This window comes from Poecilia mexicana, unplaced genomic scaffold (assembly GCF_051168715.1).
Source record: "Poecilia mexicana isolate PSO_F unplaced genomic scaffold, ASM5116871v1 scaffold_13, whole genome shotgun sequence".
In the NCBI taxonomy this organism is placed as follows: domain Eukaryota; kingdom Metazoa; phylum Chordata; class Actinopteri; order Cyprinodontiformes; family Poeciliidae; genus Poecilia; species Poecilia mexicana.
The window spans coordinates 27,673,002-27,690,994 of NW_028263382.1; the positions used below are offsets into that span (position 1 = coordinate 27,673,002).

The 17,993-nt window shown below is 38.5% G+C and overlaps 3 protein-coding genes across 4 annotated transcripts; all 3 read right to left on the reverse strand.

Moving 5' to 3' along the window:
* Positions 1 to 1,616: 1,616 nt before the first annotated feature.
* On the reverse strand, positions 1,617 to 4,622 carry LOC106917731 (caspase a-like). The gene is made up of 8 exons (XM_088011979.1): positions 4,547 to 4,622; positions 4,201 to 4,479; positions 3,999 to 4,087; positions 3,443 to 3,619; positions 2,549 to 2,783; positions 2,314 to 2,478; positions 2,129 to 2,238; positions 1,617 to 2,026 (listed from the first exon to the last, which is right to left on the reverse strand). The coding sequence occupies exons 1-8, from the start codon at positions 4,551 to 4,553 to the stop codon at positions 1,922 to 1,924; spliced, it is 1,167 nt and encodes a 388-aa protein (XP_087868105.1). The 5' UTR covers positions 4,554 to 4,622; the 3' UTR covers positions 1,617 to 1,921.
* Positions 4,623 to 10,248: 5,626 nt separating this feature from the next.
* LOC106917743 (uncharacterized) lies at positions 10,249 to 13,813 on the reverse strand. 2 transcript variants are annotated; one of them, XM_088011981.1, is made up of 4 exons: positions 13,708 to 13,813; positions 12,930 to 13,214; positions 12,615 to 12,692; positions 10,249 to 12,306 (listed from the first exon to the last, which is right to left on the reverse strand). In XM_088011981.1, exons 1-4 carry the CDS (start codon positions 13,736 to 13,738, stop codon positions 11,642 to 11,644), a joined length of 1,059 nt encoding a protein of 352 aa, XP_087868107.1. In that variant the 5' UTR covers positions 13,739 to 13,813; the 3' UTR covers positions 10,249 to 11,641. The 2 variants fall into 2 exon arrangements, with proteins under 2 accessions (XP_087868107.1, XP_087868106.1); XM_088011980.1 differs by having other exon boundaries at positions 12,615 to 12,695.
* Positions 13,814 to 16,277: 2,464 nt separating this feature from the next.
* LOC148155859 (caspase recruitment domain-containing protein 18-like) lies at positions 16,278 to 17,993 on the reverse strand. Its single transcript, XM_088012134.1, has 2 exons — positions 17,909 to 17,993; positions 16,278 to 16,681 (listed from the first exon to the last, which is right to left on the reverse strand). The coding sequence occupies exons 1-2, from the start codon at positions 17,937 to 17,939 to the stop codon at positions 16,278 to 16,280; spliced, it is 435 nt and encodes a 144-aa protein (XP_087868260.1). The 5' UTR covers positions 17,940 to 17,993.

Genomic DNA, 17,993 nt, shown 5'->3' on the forward strand with positions numbered 1-17,993 from the left:
TCTGGTAAATGACAGATGTGCTTTGGGGGTATGCGTGCACGCTGCAGTACACAAATTTAATATAGAAAAGAGAAGAAGACATTTTTTTTGTGCCGTTTGTTTTGTCTTGTGCTCTTATATTTACAAAATTATAGTGAATAAATTAAGTTTTTTTAAAGTTTTACTAAAGCTTCCAGATTATTTTGGAAGCTTTCAAAATTAATCCAGAATATTTTTTTTTTCTGACCTTCACTTCTTGCACAAGTGATTTTAATATGTAATTGTACAACTGAGTTCAATTATTATCAGTAATACAGCGGTTACAAAAACAGCATTTAGTACGAGCACTGATGGTTGGGAGTTTCTCAAAATGTAGAAATGTTTACCAATACTTTGCGATCTGAAAAGCATTTCAGAAATCGTAGGAGTATTTTTTTATTTTGGGTTAGTTTTAAAGAAATGTTTCCAAGTTTTTGTGCAGGATGCAGGTTGAGGAATTCCAACATCAAGACGTTTAGGGTAGCTAAGACTAGCAGCGTCTCTGTAATCACGCCGCTAAAGATTTATGTTTCTTTTCCAGGCAGCTGGGAGCCTTCTTGGAAGAGCGCCTTTCATTGTGTTGGTTCTTCCTGTTACGAGGTAACCTCACCACTGCTGCATCGAATCTGCTCCTTTCTTTTGATGTCACCGATAAGCATGATCTACTAAGTCTGATGAAATTTAATTAAACCAGGTTATAAACTATATGAATTAGACGTGTTTGCCTTGTGAAGAATCCTCCAATTATCTTTTTTTGTGGATTCAAAAACCTTTTTGTTCACTTACATGAGTTGGAGGAAAACTTGCTCGAAGAGTTGAAGTTTCACCGAAAGTCGCACAGATTTGGCAAAAGCCAGAGCAGCTGTGTGTTTACTGACCTTTTGAAACAGATTGATTAAAGATCAAGTTAAGCTGAACTTTTTGCAAAGATGTGAGGCAGCAAGCTCAATATTCAGGCGATTCCAGGGATGTTGTGGTTTTAAAAGGTGTCATCCAGTTTTCAGCTACGGCTCCAATGTGTTTGCGATATCTATTTTGTATTTTCATCACTATTTTGAATATTACATATGGGATCTTTTGTAGCCTTTTATAGTTTTTTTTATTATTATTATTTATTTGCCCAGCTCCTGTAAGTCAAGGAGCAATAAGAAAAAGGAAGCGGCGTTGTTTTTGATGTTCTGCTTGTTCAATCAAAACTTTGGCAGCTTGTTTCTTTTTCACATTTTTTCTTAATGACTGTAACATTTCTAATCTACTGGTGCAACCAGTTTGTCAGCGTCCCTAACTCTGTATGGATGCATGTTTACGTGTGGTGAATTATATCCATTCGACTGAATGTCCAATCCATTTAGATCATCGGTTTAGTTTAAAATGTGCCTCACTAAAGCAACCTGTTTTATTTTCTTATGCTGGTTTCAAATTCAGTGACCAAAACATGAACAAAACTCTTCTATAAATGGATCTGCCAGAACTTATGAGACAGACTTTTGCACAATGCAACTATTTAACGCAGTTTAACTCTGCTATGTTACTGTACTTGTACAGCAGGATGTTGTATGCTGCAGAAATATGAATAACACCGGAATATAGAGACCATGTTTTTCTTCAAACGTTTAGTCTTTATTTTAACCACAGTATTAAAAAAATAGTCTAAAGTGAATGAAACTGAATCAAATTAAAGTAAATATACATTGCGTAGTAAATTAGCCCAATCACTCACAGTCTAAAAAAATAATTAAAAGAATAAACAAGATCAAAAGCCCAACATCTTGGTATGCGTATATGTAGAATTTTATATGAAGATACTCGTAAGGAGTGTTTTAATGGCGCAACTCAATTTGTCAAACAGTAAATGTTAATGTTAGTTAATGTTAGCTTCACGGATTTACCAAACGCTGCCGTGTCAGTGGCCTGGAAAAAGGTAGAAGCGCTTCGTTAGAGTGCATCTGTCTTTTGTTGGCATTTGTCTTTTGGTGTCATCAGGAAACTCCTCAAATCGCTGCATGACCTGCAGAGTTCAGTGGAAAATAAAGACAGAGACTCGTTTCTGAACGTGTTCAGTCTTTTCCTGTCTCTAAATACTCTCTTTCCTGATCACTAAGGCTTGTACCTTCCTGAAAAGCTCGTCGATGTCGTCCTCGTGGGAGCAGGTGTTGAACACCTCAGCGATGTACTGTATCAGGAAGGAGCCCAAATCCTCTCTTCTGTACGAGACGGTGTCTGTAAGGAACCACAGATTTCTTGCAAAAGTTGAGAAAACATCTGGAACATTGTGTAGTTAAAAGACAAACCTACCCGGGGTGCTGGACAGGAGTGAGATGAAGTCCTTTTCTTTGTGGACGTGTCGGATAGCATCGTCAACAATGTTGCCGCCTGCATTAGCAGGAAGTTGCTGCGACACGTCGTCAGAGACCACCTTAGCCGAGGCGCTGTCACTGACCACCACGGATCCACCCCTCTCTGTGACCAGCAGGGACAAGATTAAACCGGGATTAGGTCCAGGCTGTAAACCAGGGCGGGTAGTGCTCACCTCCTCTGCAGGCCTGGATGATGATGATCTTGGGTTTGTTCATCAAAGCAGGGCATTCCTGCGGACCCAGGTGCTTGTAGATGTTGTCGACGGGGAATTCGTCTGGTTTTTCCTCGCTGTGGTTGACCCCGAGGACAAATTCGCGTTTCCCGTGAGACATGATCACCACAAACACGCTGTCGGTGTCCCTCAGCTTCGGATGCTCTCTGAAAGTGCGCAGGACCTCATTCATCCTCTGTGTGAGAGAGTAAGATGGAGAAAATTCAGTCACCGCACAAAGAGGAGAATGTGCAAGATGTCAACGTTGAAACAGATTTCCCAATGAAACGTCTTCTGTCTGTCAGTTAGCTGTATACACAAATTACTATACAAATTTTCATTATTCAAAGCTAAATTTCATGTTAAATATTTATGTTTTGCTACCTGAACAACCACGACAACTACAGGTGAACTTTGCTCATTGCTTATGCAACTTTCAGTCATGAAAGTCACATTTCAATCATAAAGGATGATTCTGCGACTTAGAGTCAAAGTTTGTGCTCTGATTTTGTTGACGTGCTAAACGGCAGCAGAGTTTTCATGCAACAAATCTGCTGCAGAAGTACTGTGCACTGCAAAAATATTAATACCTCAGATTTTTACATTGCACAAACTTTTAGAGTATTTTATTAAAATTTTACATCATAGAGCAATGCAAAGTTTCTGGGGGGGGTTTTTAGATAAAAATTTAGAAAGTTTGCTATGTATTATAGAGCTTACATAACACAGTAAAAATTAAATCTAGACAGCATTATTTAGTAAATTGACTAAACATAATTTATTATGAAAAGTTTAATTGTTTTTGTCAAACGTAACCCTAGTAATGCCAGAAATAGTCCAAGGCCAATTTAATACCTGTGCAGTGAGGTCGTTGTGCTTCACCACCTCGTATCCCAGGGATCTCAGCAGTTTCTCCATGTTCTCCTCGTCTTTCTCGGCTCCCTTTCTGGTTAAACTCGCATTAGCAAAGTTTCTATTAGTGATTAAAAGGGCCACACGACTTCTGAGGGACACATCTGACACGGCGTAAACCTGAAATATCAAACGAGGCACAAATAATCATCAGAACGAGTAAATAACATTGAGAATGTGAGGTTTAAGCATCAATTTAATGTGGAAATACTCCAAGTTTTTTATCTGGTTTGGGGAGAACTTAAATGAAATCATAAGGTCTTTTATCTTCTACCTGCATCTTTTCAAACAAAATTGAGTAAAATTGTGTTGCATATGCTTCTAATTGTTATTCTTGTCTGCTTTTACTTTTTATTGTTAAACTTTATTTTCACAACAGTGAACTGTAAGCTGAAAAATGAGCAGCTGCTCATTCAAAACGCCCCCCTGTGAAGTAAAAGCGCTACAACTCGTGTTGAATAAGTCAGAGGAGGCAACGCATGAGGTGAGTTCAGGTTACATCTTTAGATTTCCGTTTCTCGTTCCAGAAGGAGTCGGTCGTGGTGACGAGGGAGTTTGACCAGGCCTGCTGGTTCTGAGGAGCTGGAACTGAGAAAGACATCATCTCTAGTTACCACAACTAGAATTTTTTTTTTTTTTTTTTTTTTTGTATCCATTTGACATCATAGACTTTGTAATAAATGATTTCACTTTGCCCTCACCTGGAGCTGGCTTACAGGTGAGGCCGAGTTCGGAGTAAAGTGTAGGGTCTCTGTTCTCGAGGTGTTCGATCATCTTCCTGCTGGCTTTGTCCCCTTTCCTCCTCACCATGTCGATGAGGCAGCGGGCCATGTCCGCCTTCCCCGTGTTGTCCTCCAGCACAGAGTCGGTCTCCCCGTCGTTCAACAAGCGGTCTTCCAACAGGTCGTCCAGCAGCTGCTTGATTAAAGCTTTGGAGACTTTTTCCACAAATCTCCCTCTCACTCTGGCGAGCTCCTTGTCTGCAGAGAAAAGCAGGATCTGAAAAATACAGACAAGTTCTTCAGTTTGTGGTTAATCGAGTCTTACCAGCCATCACACTGGAGGCGAACGTCCTGTCTTCTAACAGCTAAGGATTAGTGTGAGCGTACAAAGGAAGTGGTCGCGCTTTCAAAGCCCTGTACAGTTCCAGGTAACTGGTTGGAAGCTCGTTAAACTAGTATAACCTTGTCAGGTTTGTCTCTGAAGCTTGTCATTCACTCACACCTGAAATCATGCCAATTATGCTAATAATTATTTATTCACGAGTGTTTTAGAGGTCATAAACCCTTTGTGACTATTTTATCGAGCCTTGCAGTCGTACTTTAATGCATGTTAGGATTCACATCACCAGTAATTTTGTGCTTATCTGCTAAAAGTGACGCTTTTCCTAAGAATACCAGGCTGTACATCAGTTGCTTGTTGCCATCGATAATGAAAATAGAAGTGTTGTCTTGTTTGTTTCTCTTACTTGGAATTTCTAAGAGCGTTTGGCCTTTAACTCTAAGATGTCAGGTTGTCAGACAGGATCCCCAAAAAGATAATAATGAGAAGAGTACATGTGTAAAACAAAGAAGAAAATGACACGGAGTGGATGTTAAAATAATCTTTGTATGTTAGTGATGCTTTTGAGCAATTTGTTTTTGTCCAGTCTGGAAAAATCTTTCAACCCATAATGCTGATAAATGTTAAAATAAGAAAAAGGTGCATGGGTTTCAATATATTGCGTTTTTTGTTTGCTTGTTTGTTTGTTTTTGCTAATCCATACATGATGAAAAGTCCAACACATACAGGGTAAACTGCATATACGGTAAACAAGTGAAACCAAAAATGTCCACACTGCAAAAAAAAAACGAACAAAAAAACATTTTGTTTCACATTAACGCTTTTCCTCTTTAGGTCAGTCAGGGTTACCAAATTTATTTTTAGTTGCTAAATGCTGAAATAATGAGTGATTTTTTAAAATTCAGTTTATGTACAGTTTTTTAGTATTTTGAAAAATTTCCTGTCAAATTTTGGGTCTCAAACTTCTCACAGTAGTTTGCTGTCATTTTGACCCATTCTTCCTGACAGAGCCAGAACTGGATCAGGTTTGGACACCTCTTCAGTTCTGCCTATTAATTTGATGAGACTGAGAATCACAGTACTCGAGACTTTGACTTTATAACCATTTTGTTAATATTATTATAGTGGCTGTTGCCTTGAGATGTTGCTTCGATTTTTCCTCATGGTTTCATGCCGCTCCATCAAAGTTTGGATACTGTTCTCAGGCTTGAAGGCTTCTGCCTCTTCCCTAATAATACTATAATTCAATTTTACTTTCATCAGATAATAGGACATTTTCTAATATTATTTGTCCTTCTTTCTTCATTAGGCGTCTCTATTGCATACTATAGTACAGTCAGAGCCAATATAAGAGATGAAAAATGAAAAAAGATTAAAAACAACCCAACACTTAGGAAAAAATTATTTTATTAAAATGAAATGACAAACAGGAGAGAAAATTCATTCTTAATTCAGTAATTAAATCAGCCATTCACGCTGTAATTGGTTACCAAACTTCTCTTTCTTAAGCCTGGTGACTTTATTAGTCTGTGCTTGTTACAGAAAACTAATTTTCAAATTTGAACAAATTTAAATAAAGATATCGGGGTTCTGTGGTGATGCAGGGGCAAAGCACAACCCACATATGGAGCCTGTAGTCCTTGACGTGGATGGCACAGGTTCGATTCCCAGCCTGGTGGCCGTTGCTGCATGTCTTCCCTCCTCTTTCATTGCTTTCCTAACTAACAACTCTCAAATAAAGGCAGCTAGATGTGGTAATGTGACCTTGGTTTTCCTTTTTTGGAGTTCTATCTATGTTTTCCTTTATATTGTTTTGATTGCTTATATTTTGAAGTTATGTATTTTCTTAGGTTTAGTTGAGTTAAACTTTTGAGTTACTGTTTTGCATGTTTTTCTGATTGGTTATTTTTGAGGTCACGTGCCCGGATACCCAGAGAGGCCCACTGCACCGGCGCAAGTGCTATGCATCTGCTTAACTAGCATGGAGATTGGGAAGGACATGAAGGAGACAAGACGCGGCTAGAAAAGGAGTAGACGGATTTGGGTGAGCGCGTTTTGTTGGAGCTGGAGGACAGTACATGCAGATCGGCGGACTACACGGAGAGACTGGTCGCCGTTGAGGAGCGGGCGGCTGGATCCTAGACGAGGTCCGCCAGGAATCGGAGGATTGGCCGGGTCGAGCCAAGAGGGGGCTGAACGTGGTGGAGGACCGCGCCCTTCCTTCTTTGCCCAGCTAAGGACAATTATAGACTTGCTTATTGACTGATTGACAAGGACTGCCTGCACCTCCTTCTCTTGGATTATTGTCTTTTAAATAAATTGTTGTAACTTTATGGGTTTGTTTAGAAACTGTTCACAATTCCTGAAGTCATTTATCGGTACACCACTCGGGTGCCACATAGAGCCAATAAAACATTAAGAAATAAATAAAAATAATAATAATAATAAAAAATGTCCAGGTGTTTCTTCTACAGAAAACAAAAATCGAAGAGTTGAAATCCGCAGGTTGACTTTCCTCCGTAGCACGTTGAATTCATACCTGGTTTATTTAGCAGCTTCATACGGTGGCCGACAGGTGCAAATGCGCAGCAACAGAGAAAACATGCAAACAAAAAAAGAGACACAAACAAATAAAATGCAGCAAACAAAAAAGAGACGCAAACAAAAGTCCCTCCTGCATTTGCTCGACCAAAACAGCAGAAGAAGCCTCAGCATTGCGGGATATTGTTGATCAGATCGACGGACTATTGACGTGAAGGCTCGACAGTGCTGTCTCTCGCTCGTGCTGGGTTTACACCTGTGAAGGAGACCTGATGCTGCTGTGCGGAGTTACGTAGGTTTGTGTTAGAATCACGGCAGCAAACCAGCAAAACGCAAAGAACTTTTCACAGTTTTTCCCTCCAAACTAACCAACTGAGTTGAGTAAAGCTGTTGGATGCAGGTAATGTTAGCTAAAAGATGACTAGCTAATATCAATACAGAACCTTAAGCTTAACAAGCACCTTGTAGGCTACCGATGTTGGTGTCTATTTTCAGCTACGTACATTCATTTTGCCCCCACAAAAGTCGACCCCCCCACCCCCGTCACACGCGTCTTCAACCAGACAGCAATTTGTAATCCATAGGGGCGCGCAGAAGAAAAAGTTTGGGAACCACTGAGTTAAATTAAGTCAAAAATATTAAAGGTGTTAAACGGATAATTAACCAATACAATTACCATTGAAATAAAACATAAACAGGCAATATAAGTAACACGTTTTCCAAAACATCGGCACAGTTGTGACAGCTCTGAAACATCCTGGACACCTAACGGCAGCGGAAGCCAGACTCGGCTGTTACAAAGGTGCCGAAACCAATGGCATCCCTGATACCTGCTGTGTATTCGATTAATTCAAAGACGAAAGGAGTCGGCTGGATTATTCAGATGAACTTTAGTGAACAAATAGGATGAACGAATCATACATAATGATGTAAAAAAAAAAGTGTAGGAATTCAGCTAACATGGGTCTTTCTGCGAAAAAACCCCTACAAAATTCGTTCTTCGTCTCTCTTCAAGTTCTTCTACTAGTTATAATGCATCATTGGATATGTAGTCCATTTGCCAAAAACAGTGGCACTTGTGACGCATAACGGCAGGTGTCAGCAGAAGTGCCAGTATGAGGTGCCGAAGTCAGCCGAATGCAGTGACAACACTGGCAGCTAGCCTCGAAAACAGTGGCACTTGTGGCGCCTAATGACACCTGCCACCGGAAGTGCCATTAGTAGGTGCGCTGTCACGATTTGAGTTCGGCCCTGCTGGCGCGAGCGTCGTAGCGCTCATGTTGCGTTTAAAGGCGGCTCGGAAAAACAGGTTACAACATGTTAACAACGGATTAAACAGTTTTAACTGTTGATAAAAGTGACAGAGGACACAAATATGGGAAGTGTGGAAGCCTCTGCTGTATCAAATTGACATAGGAATAACAGGGAGTTGGCCATTCTAAGGTAAAAACCCAGCGCATACAGTGTTCATGTTTTTTTTTTTTTGTTTTGTTTTTTTTTATCCAGACGGCTTCCCGCGCCCCCCCTGCAATGACACGGCGCCCCCCCTAGGGGGCGCGCCCCACAGTTTGGGAACCTCTGATTTAACTGAAGGAAGATGGCCGAAGTAATTGAATCTACCATTAAGTGTCACTATTACACTTAGAACCTGGAACCTGTTGAACCCCGTTGGGTTGCCAGATAGGGCTTTGGCCAAGATGGAAATACGTAGTAGTTGTGTAAAACGTATATTGTAGAAATTAATAAAGTTTAGGGGAAAAAAATTAAACGTAATGAAATATTATAATTTCTCATAGAGGAATAATATGTTATTTGATCCTGATGTAGTAAATTCACACGTTGACTAAACATGAATTTTACAGTAGACTTCAAATGATTTCAGAGAGGGATTTTATAATACACAAATATTTTAGTTCTTGGCTATTGAAACTTAAATGATATGCTGTTCAAAGTATTTACATACAATGGCTAATAAATATTGACAAATCAATTACTATGCATATACTTTGACATAAACTTTAAAAAATGTTGAACCATATCTGCCAAATAAAATATGTAAACGGGACAATTTTCATTTAAAAAAGCATTTGCATCTTAAGTATAACCCAAAGTAATTTTTATTTCCAAAAATATGAACAATCTTGTTCTTAATGCTGCTTAGGATTCACACATTGTCAAAGTTTTTGAGGTGTACATACTTTCTGTTTTGACTTATCAATATTCAATTTTAGTGTAAAAAAATTGAAGGTGGTTTAACTTGAAAGTGAAAGTCCTCCTGCTGCCTTGAAAATGCTATTGAAATGCATTTTGTAGCTCAGATTTTAGTCATTCTCTCATATTTGAATAAGAAAACTTTGAAGACAATGAACAGAACCAGAAACAAACATGGAGAAGCAACCTTCATTTATGCCACACAAATCTGGAATGAACTTCACAATTAATGAAAAATAGCAGATATTAAATTTATTAAATAATAACAAGTAATAACTATTTCAAACTGGTTAACAGGCATTTTTGGAAAATTATGATAACATGTTTTCCAAAGACTTTGCATTATCTTAAAAAAAAAACAGTCATGGAACCATGCTGAACATAATGTCACTCTGGAATTGTCAATATCTCATGTTGCCACTGTCACTAATATTAACTAACAAGACAATATTAATGAACTTACCCGGTTTAATAATCAATAGCGATATATTAAGGTCATTGTATGAAAATAATTATAATCCGGAACTGAAAGGAGCTTGTCAGCACTGACATACCATGGCGACCGAGTGTCAGTTGTAGCGGTACCTAGTGGTAGCTATTATCAGCTGTTGCAGAAGAGGTCCCATCTGACATGGATTCAGTGCAGGTGTTGTCTTTCTCTGCTAAGTCTGAACAACGGCTGTATATTTAAATATGTATGAGAATTATGTTTTAATTAAAATATATTTTATTTCTATTTGTTTGAACTAAAGTTATTCATATGCTTACATTCTATCTGAAACAGATAGAATGAGGTCACAGCAGCATGTGGCATGTTAAGGAAGAATATCTAAATTAGTTAATTTTGGGGAAAAAAAGTCTGGCTCTCTCTTCTTCTTGGATCCCAGGTCCTCTCGGCAGGCTGCGTGTAGCCACAAGGAAAACAACAATGCATGTTGACGTCACAGAATTACAGTTTAATCCAATAGAAGACAACGTATGAACTTACACAGAAACTGCAGAACAACGGAGACATACATTCATTTACCTGATACAAATGGAAAGAAGAAGAAGGAAAGAAATTAGGAAAGAAAGAAAAGCAAAGACGTGCAAGGACGTCTTTGGAGAAATTGCAAGAGCAAATCCTAATTTGTTACTTTGGTGGAAAGTTTTATTTTCTTGTATTTAATTTATTCAAATAAGGCGTATCTTTGCTCATCCAACCAGGATCTGTCTCTGACCCTCTCTCTAAAGCCATCTGCCCCATTGTCTAAAAAAAGTGGAAGCAGAGCTTCTCCGAACCCCTGCTGGGTTTCACAGATCAGTGTGAAAAAGCTGGAACCTCTACTGATTGTTTCCCAGACAGACAAAAGGCAGATCAAAGATCTTAGCAAAGAATTTGCTGTAACTACAAGTAAAATAAAGGTCAATAGGGCAGAATAAGTTATTAATTCTAAAACTATAATTAGGCTATTTCAATCGAGACATGTTAAGTTTTAAAACTAGCTTATTTTAAATTTATTTTCTTAACATCACTTTTTGTAATAAAGGCTGTTCCATAGTAAAAAAGAAATCTGTCTAAATTCTAAAATCTAAAATGTTTAAACATGTACAGCAAGGGATGTACGCAAATTATTCATTTTCAAATACTCTCCATATCTCAGGAAGTAAGACATTACAGTTAAATAAAACTGTTATGTTTGAAGGCTTAACTTTAATCAGTGAAACCCATTTGCTCAGGAATAAATTACTTTAGTGAACCAAAAATATTTACAGCTATTACCAGACTTAATATGTGTGTTCCACCTCCACTTATAGGGGAAAACTAGCGGGAGTTTTTAAAACGATTTGCCGGGAGACATGGGTTCTCTCTCGGTGTACCGAACCTGGAGCTCCCGGCCAACTGACAGCTGGCGAGGGGAGCTTGGCTGTTAATGAAGCGGCAGCAGACATCTCCGAAAACGTCGGAGCAATATTGTAATTAAGTGATTTACTGTTGAACTGAGCAGATATTTCAGATCTATACATCTACATTCTCGCCTAAAAACTTTGTAAAAAATAATGTTGTGTAATTTTAAGAGTAACACAGCACAAATAATTTTGCCGCCATTACTGCTTTTCTGAACACCCGTTTTTAAGGATGCAGACCCTAAATTTGGACACAGCTGTTTTTGTTCGACTCCCTCTATTGGTCTGGAACACTTCTGTTTTCAGCACTTTTTTGCATCTTTTCTTTTGTTCGCTGCATTTCATTTGCTTTTTGTTTGCATCTTTTTTGTTTGCGTCTGCGTCTCTTTTTTGTTTGTTGCATTTGCTTTTTGTTTGCATCTTTTTTTTGATTGCTGCATTTCATTTGCTTTTTGTTTGCATCTTTTTTGTTTGCTGCATTTTATTTGCTTTTTGTTTGCTGCCTTTGCTTTTTGTTTGCGTATTTTTTGTTTGCTGCATTTTATTTGCTTTTTGTTTGCTGCCTTTGCTTTTTGTTTGCATCTTTTTTGTTTGCTGCATTTTATTTGCTTTTTGTTTGCTGCCTTTGCTTTTTGTTTGCGTATTTTTTGTTTGCTGCATTTTATTTGCTTTTTGTTTGCTGCCTTTGCTTTTTGTTTGCGTATTTTTTGTTTGCTGCATTTTATTTGCTTTTTGTTTGCTGCCTTTGCTTTTTGTTTGCGTATTTTTTGTTTGCTGCATTTTATTTGCTTTTTGTTTGCTGCCTTTACTTTTTGTTTGCGTTTCTTTTTTTGTTTCCTGCATTTTATTTGCTTTTTCTTTGCTGCCTTTGCCTTTTGTTTGCGTTTCTTTTTTTGTTTCCTGCATTTTATTTGCTTTTTCTTTGCTGCCTTTGCCTTTTGTTTGCGTTTCTTTTTTTGTTTCCTGCATTTTATTTGCAGGAAACAAATAAAATGCATTTTGCTGCATTTCATTTGTTTGCATGATTTCTCTGTTGCTGCACAATTGGACCTGTCGGCCACCGTAGTCGGCCACCTTAGCTTCATCCCTCTCTTCGCCCATCATACCTGAAAAGTCACAAAAATACATGTGAATATAACTGACTTAGCTTCCTTCAACTTTTTTTTATATTGTATTGCCTTACAAAATGGAATTCAAATAATGTTACATCATGGACATTGTATAGAACAACCTGTGAAACATTTAGGTAAGCTGTATGCGTTTACAAGATCTGAGCGGAGACAGCGATGCGGGAACTTAGCAAAACAATGAGAAATATGGGTCCGAGCAATCAGGGATCATAATATGACAGAATTGCTCTGAACATTTAAGAAAATAAATATCAAAAATAAAAATAAATTATGAATAGATGTACCAGGCTTGTCCTGCTGTCGAGGTCGTTTACAAGCCGGTTCTTCTTCTTCTTCTTCTTCTTCTTCTTTCCTTCTGCCAGCTGCTTGACAGATGAAAAAGCAGGTAATAATAGAGATGCAAACAGGTGTGGTAACGGTGAGTTGGCTAAAAGACAAATTAGTTTTTCTACACGTTTTTTTTTTAAAGTACTCAAGCTAAAGTCTGGATTTTCTTAACAAAAATCAGTTGAGATTGTAATCCTTTAATAAAAGAGAAGGTTTTTCTAAGATATTTTCAATATGCAGGGCTGCCAATCGACGTATATAACAACACTTACCTGACTGAGAAGCCTGAGCGCTGGACAACCCCAGCTGTTTGAAAAGCATTTGGTCTTTACTTTCCAGGTAACCAATCACCTTCTCGCAGGTCTCGGGTCCTTTTCTAATCACCGCGTCAATGAGAGCGCGTGCCTTATTAGCTCGCGTGCGGTTCTCCTCCAGGATTGAATCCTTCTCCTCATCATCAAACACGTCATGTTTTAAGCATGAATCTAAGAGTTGATTAATCACTGCATCAGACACTCGTTGGGCAAATTCATCTCTCACTCCCTTAAGTTCCTTATCTGGAATTGGAAAGAAACAATAATGGTTCATAAGCTGTTTTAATTGTTTAAATTAAGTAGAAAAACATCTGGTGCAAAACATTAAGAAGGGAAGACATTTTTTATAGTTTTAAGATCATAAAATGTTTCTTTCGATACTCTTCACTTTTACACAGCGCTCTTCCTACTTCCTTCCTCCTGTATGATACTGTAGCCATGCAGATGTTCTCCCTTCAACTGATATGATTCTATTGATTTTAATTCCCGACATCCAAATGTAACATCGAATCAAGCTTCAACGATTCCTGCACAGGACTTGTTTTTAACAAGTTCATTTTCAAAATGTTCTCAACTGGATCTGCCTCTTCGGCAGCTGTGCTTTCACTTTCCAACTCAAAAACAGTCACAACATCTCAAAAGACTCCTCCAAGTTCTACTTCCTCTGTAGCGCTTATCTGGGTGTTTCAACCGGGACCTCGTCTCTCAGTAATATTTAGTGTTTACATCTCCGTACCAGCCCCGTTCTCCACCGCAGTTCGCTTCATTTCGCCGCGATGCCGATAGTCGCTCTAGATGTGATATGGTTTCGAAGTGACGTCTGCAGTGAAATGGCGGGACTGTCGGTTAACCCTTAACAAACCCACCATGAAAGATACAATGGAAAATTATTTATTTTTATTTATGTATTTGGGTGAAAGATGTCTTTAGTAAATACACGATATATCGACATATACCAAAAAGTGCATATAGGCCTATATATAGTATAAAATTATTTTTTATTTGAAATTAAGAAAGCGCCACATTTTCAATGGTGCTATAGCCCCACCTGGAGAAGCCATATGAAATGTCAGGTTATTTCTCCATACCCTTTTGCCCCAATAACTAGTTGCACTATAATTCAATTTCACTTTCATCAGATAATAGAAAATAATCTTTTTTTCTTATTTTTCATTTGGCATCTCTTTTGCATACAGTCAGAGCAGATTTAGAGATGAAAAATGAAAAAGATAAAAAAAAAAAAAGATTCAAAATAATCCAATACTGGAAAAAAATATTTTATTAAAATGAAATGATATAAACAGGAGAGAGGCCATAAAAAAGAAAATTAATTGGTAGTTCAGTCATTAACTCAGCATTCACACATGTTTTTTGCAGTGACATTTTTGTTTGTTTACAATGTGACGTTTGTATCTATCACTTTTACCAGCTTTTTCCAGATGTTTGCTGTTGTTGCAAACACTGCAACACGTTTACATTTTGTTCCTTGCTGTAATTAGTTACCAAACCTCTCTTTCTAAAGCATTGTTACACTAGGTGACTTTATTAGTCTGTGCTTGTTACAGCAAACAACTTTCCATATTTGAACAAATTTAAATAGAGTTCTATGGTGAGGGGCAAAGCACAACCCATACATGGAGCCTGTAGTCCTCGACACGGACGGACCAGGTTCGATTCCCAGCCTGGTGGCCGTTGCTGGATGTCTTCCCCCATCTCTCTTTGCTTACTTTCCTGTAAAATACAGGTGCTGGTCATAAAATTAGAATATTGTGATAAAGTTCATTATTTTCCATAATGTCATGATAAAAATTAAATTGTCATATATTTTAGATTCATTGCACACCAACTGAAATATTTCAGGTCTTTTATTGGTTTAATTTTGATGATTTTGGCAAACAGCTCATGAAAACCCAAAATCCCTGTCTCAAAAAATTAGAATATTATGAAAAGGTTCTCTGAACGAGCAATAAAAATAATCATCTGAATCAACAAAGTAACTCTAAACACCTGAAAAAGATTCCTGAGGCCTTTAAAAACTCCCAGCCTGGTTCATTACTCAAAACCGCAGTCATGGGTCAGACTGCTGACCTGACTGCTGTCCAGAAGGCCATCACTGACATCCTCAAGCAAGAGGGTGAGAAACGGAAAGAAATTTCTGAATGAATCGGCTGTTTGCAGAGTGTTATATCAAGGCACCTCAGTGGGAAGTCAGTAGGAAGGAAAAAGTGTGGCAGAAAACGCTACACAACGAGAAGAGGTGACCGGACCCTGAGGAAGATTGTGGAGAAGGGCCGATTCCAGACCAAATTAAATTTTCATCTCCATAAAACTTTTCAGCAGATGGAAGCATGAAGTGCTCCAAAATCTTCTAATAGCTGCTGCATTGATCCTGCCCTTGATAAAACCCAGTGGACCAACACCAGCAGCTGACATGGCACCCAGACCATCACTGACTGTGGGTACTTGACACTGGACTTCTGGCATTTTGGCATTTCCTTCTCCCCAGTCTTCCTCCAGAGTCTGGCACTTTGATTTCCGAATGACATGCAAAGTTTGCTTTCATCCGAAAAAAGTACTTTGGACCACTGAACAACAGTGGTCCAAAGTGCTGCTTCTCTGTAGCCCAGGTCAGGCGCTTCTGCCGCTGTTTCTGGTTCAAAAGTGGCTTGACCTTTGACCTGGGGAATGCGGCACCTGTAGCCCATTTCCTGCACACGCCTGTGCACAGTGGCTCTGGATGTTTCTACTCCAGACTCAGTCCACTGCTTCCCCCAAGGTCTGGAATCGGCCCTTCTCCACAATCTTCCTCAGGGTCCGGTCACCTCTTCTCGTTGTGCAGCGTTTTCTGCCACACTTTTTCCTTCCTACTGACTTCCCACTGAGGTGCCTTGATATAACACTCTGCAAACAGCCGATTCGTTAAGAAATTTCTTTCCGTTTCTCACCCTCTTGCTTGAGGATGTCAGTGATGGCCTTCTGGACAGCAGTCAGGTCAGCAGTCTGACCCATGATTGCGGTTTTGAGTAATGAACCAGGCTGGGAGTTTTTAAAGGCCTCAGGAATCTTTTTCAGGTGTTTAGAGTTACTTTGTTGATTCAGATGATTATTTTTATTGCTCGTTCAGAGAACCTTTTCATAATATTCTAATTTTTTGAGACAGGGATTTTGGGTTTTCATGAGCTGTTTGCCAAAATCATCAAAATTAAACCAATAAAAGACCTGAAATATTTCAGTTGGTGTGCAATGAATCTAAAATATATGACAATTTAATTTTTATCATGACATTATGGAAAATAATGAACTTTATCACAATATTCTAATTTTATGACCAGCACCTGTATGCTCCTGTAATAAAAGAGAAAGTTTTTCTAAGATATTTTCAATATTCAGGGCTGCCAATCGACGTATATAATAATAACACTTACCTGACTGAGAAGCCTGAGCGCTGGACAAACCCAGCTGTTTGAAAAGCATTTGGTCTTTACTTTCCAGATAACCAATCACCTTCTCGCAGGCCTCGGGTCCTTTTCTAATCACCGCGTCAATGAGAGCGCGTGCCTTATTAGCTCGCGTGCGGTTCTCCTCCAGGATTGAATCCTTCTCCTCATCATCAAACACGTCATGTTTTAAACATAAATCTAAGAGTTGATTAATCACTGCATCAGACACTCGTTGGGCAAATTCATCTCTCACTCCCTTAAGTTCCTTATCTGGAATTGGAAAGAAACAATAAAGGTTCATAAGCTGTTTTAATTGTTTAAATTAAGTAGAAAAACATCTGGTGTAAAACTAAGTACAGGGAAGCCATTTTTATAGTTTTAATTTCATTAAATCTTTCTTTCGATACACTTCACTGTTGCATAACACCATTCCTACTTACTTCCACCTTTATAGACATATTGATGCAGATCCCTTCAACTTATGATTCTATTGATTTTAATTACCGATATCCTGACATCCATCTGCTTTAGCACTTTTATTGATGTCAGTACAATTTTGGTTATTTTCAGGGGTCTTATTAGAAACTCTGTCCTCTGGAAAAAAATACACATTTGTTTATGTTAAAGGTTAAATGGCAGATGTATGCACTGCGTTGTTCTACTTTTCTGGTAACTACTCCCATATTAAAAAGTAATATGTTTTGCTCCAAATGTAAATATGATCAAGCTTTAATAATTCATGCACAGGTCTTGTTTTTAGCAAGTTCATTTTCAAAATGTTCTCAACTGGAACAGTTGTTAAAGCAACATCTGTGACCCATCATAGAGCGCAGGCACGTCTTGAAGATCAGCGAGAAGGAGAGTATTTACGTAAACTGCGTAAATACTGATACGTCTGGGATTGTAAACTTCACTTACCATCGCATTGACGGAGAAAATATAATTTATTACTTTGTGTTTGACTCAGAAAACTGTTTGACGCCCATCGCACTCAATGCCTATGTGCTATCGTTAAAATATGTAAACCAACGGTGGCCACTTAATAAATCGGTAAACGATTAAGCAATGATTCCAAGTGCTCTGGTAGTTTTTAACACGGTTTTTAATATTTCTGCCACCTCTACATTACAGTCGTATCACAGTTAAAATAAAAATTAACCCTCAAATAGCCAGGATCACACTGGTCACAGATGATGATGGCCAGAATAATTTGTGACCTTACTTTGAGGGATCTGTATTTATCAGTATTTACGCAATTTACGTAAATACTCTTCTTCTCGCTGGTCTTCAAGACGTAGCTGCGCTCTATCGCCCCCTGCGGTCACAAGAAAAGATGGGTCACAGATTTTGCTGCTCTCCCTTTCCAATTCAAAAACAGTCACTAACTCTCAAAAGACTCCTCCAAGTTCTTTCTACTTCCTCTGTAGCTCTTATCTGGATTCAGTGTATCAACGAGACCTCATCTCTCAGTAATATTTATCCTTTCCATCTCCGTACCAGCTCCGTTCTCCTCCGCAGCTCGCTCCATATCGCAGCTGTTCCAGATGCTATATGGTTTGTAAACTACATGACGTTTGCAGTG

Excerpts from the sequence above, each read along its gene's own strand:
- LOC106917731 (XM_088011979.1), bottom strand. Across the intron at positions 2,239-2,313 it reads ACTCCTGTCCAGCACCCCGG|ACACCGTCTCGTACAGAAGA; the intron begins GTAGGTTTGTCT and ends GGTTCCTTACAG. Across the intron at positions 2,027-2,128 it reads TCGACGAGCTTTTCAGGAAG|GTCATGCAGCGATTTGAGGA; the intron begins GTACAAGCCTTA and ends TGAACTCTGCAG.
- LOC106917743 (XM_088011980.1), bottom strand. The coding sequence starts at position 13,738 with ATGAAGCGAACTGCGGTGGAGAACGGGGCTG. Across the intron at positions 13,215-13,707 it reads TGCGGTGGAGAACGGGGCTG|ATAAGGAACTTAAGGGAGTG; the intron begins GTACGGAGATGT and ends TTCCAATTCCAG. Across the intron at positions 12,696-12,929 it reads CGCTCAGGCTTCTCAGTCAG|CAGCTGGCAGAAGGAAAGAA; the intron begins GTAAGTGTTGTT and ends TCATCTGTCAAG.
- LOC148155859 (XM_088012134.1), bottom strand. The coding sequence starts at position 17,939 with ATGGAGCGAGCTGCGGAGGAGAACGGAGCTG. Across the intron at positions 16,682-17,908 it reads TGCGGAGGAGAACGGAGCTG|ATAAGGAACTTAAGGGAGTG; the intron begins GTACGGAGATGG and ends TTCCAATTCCAG.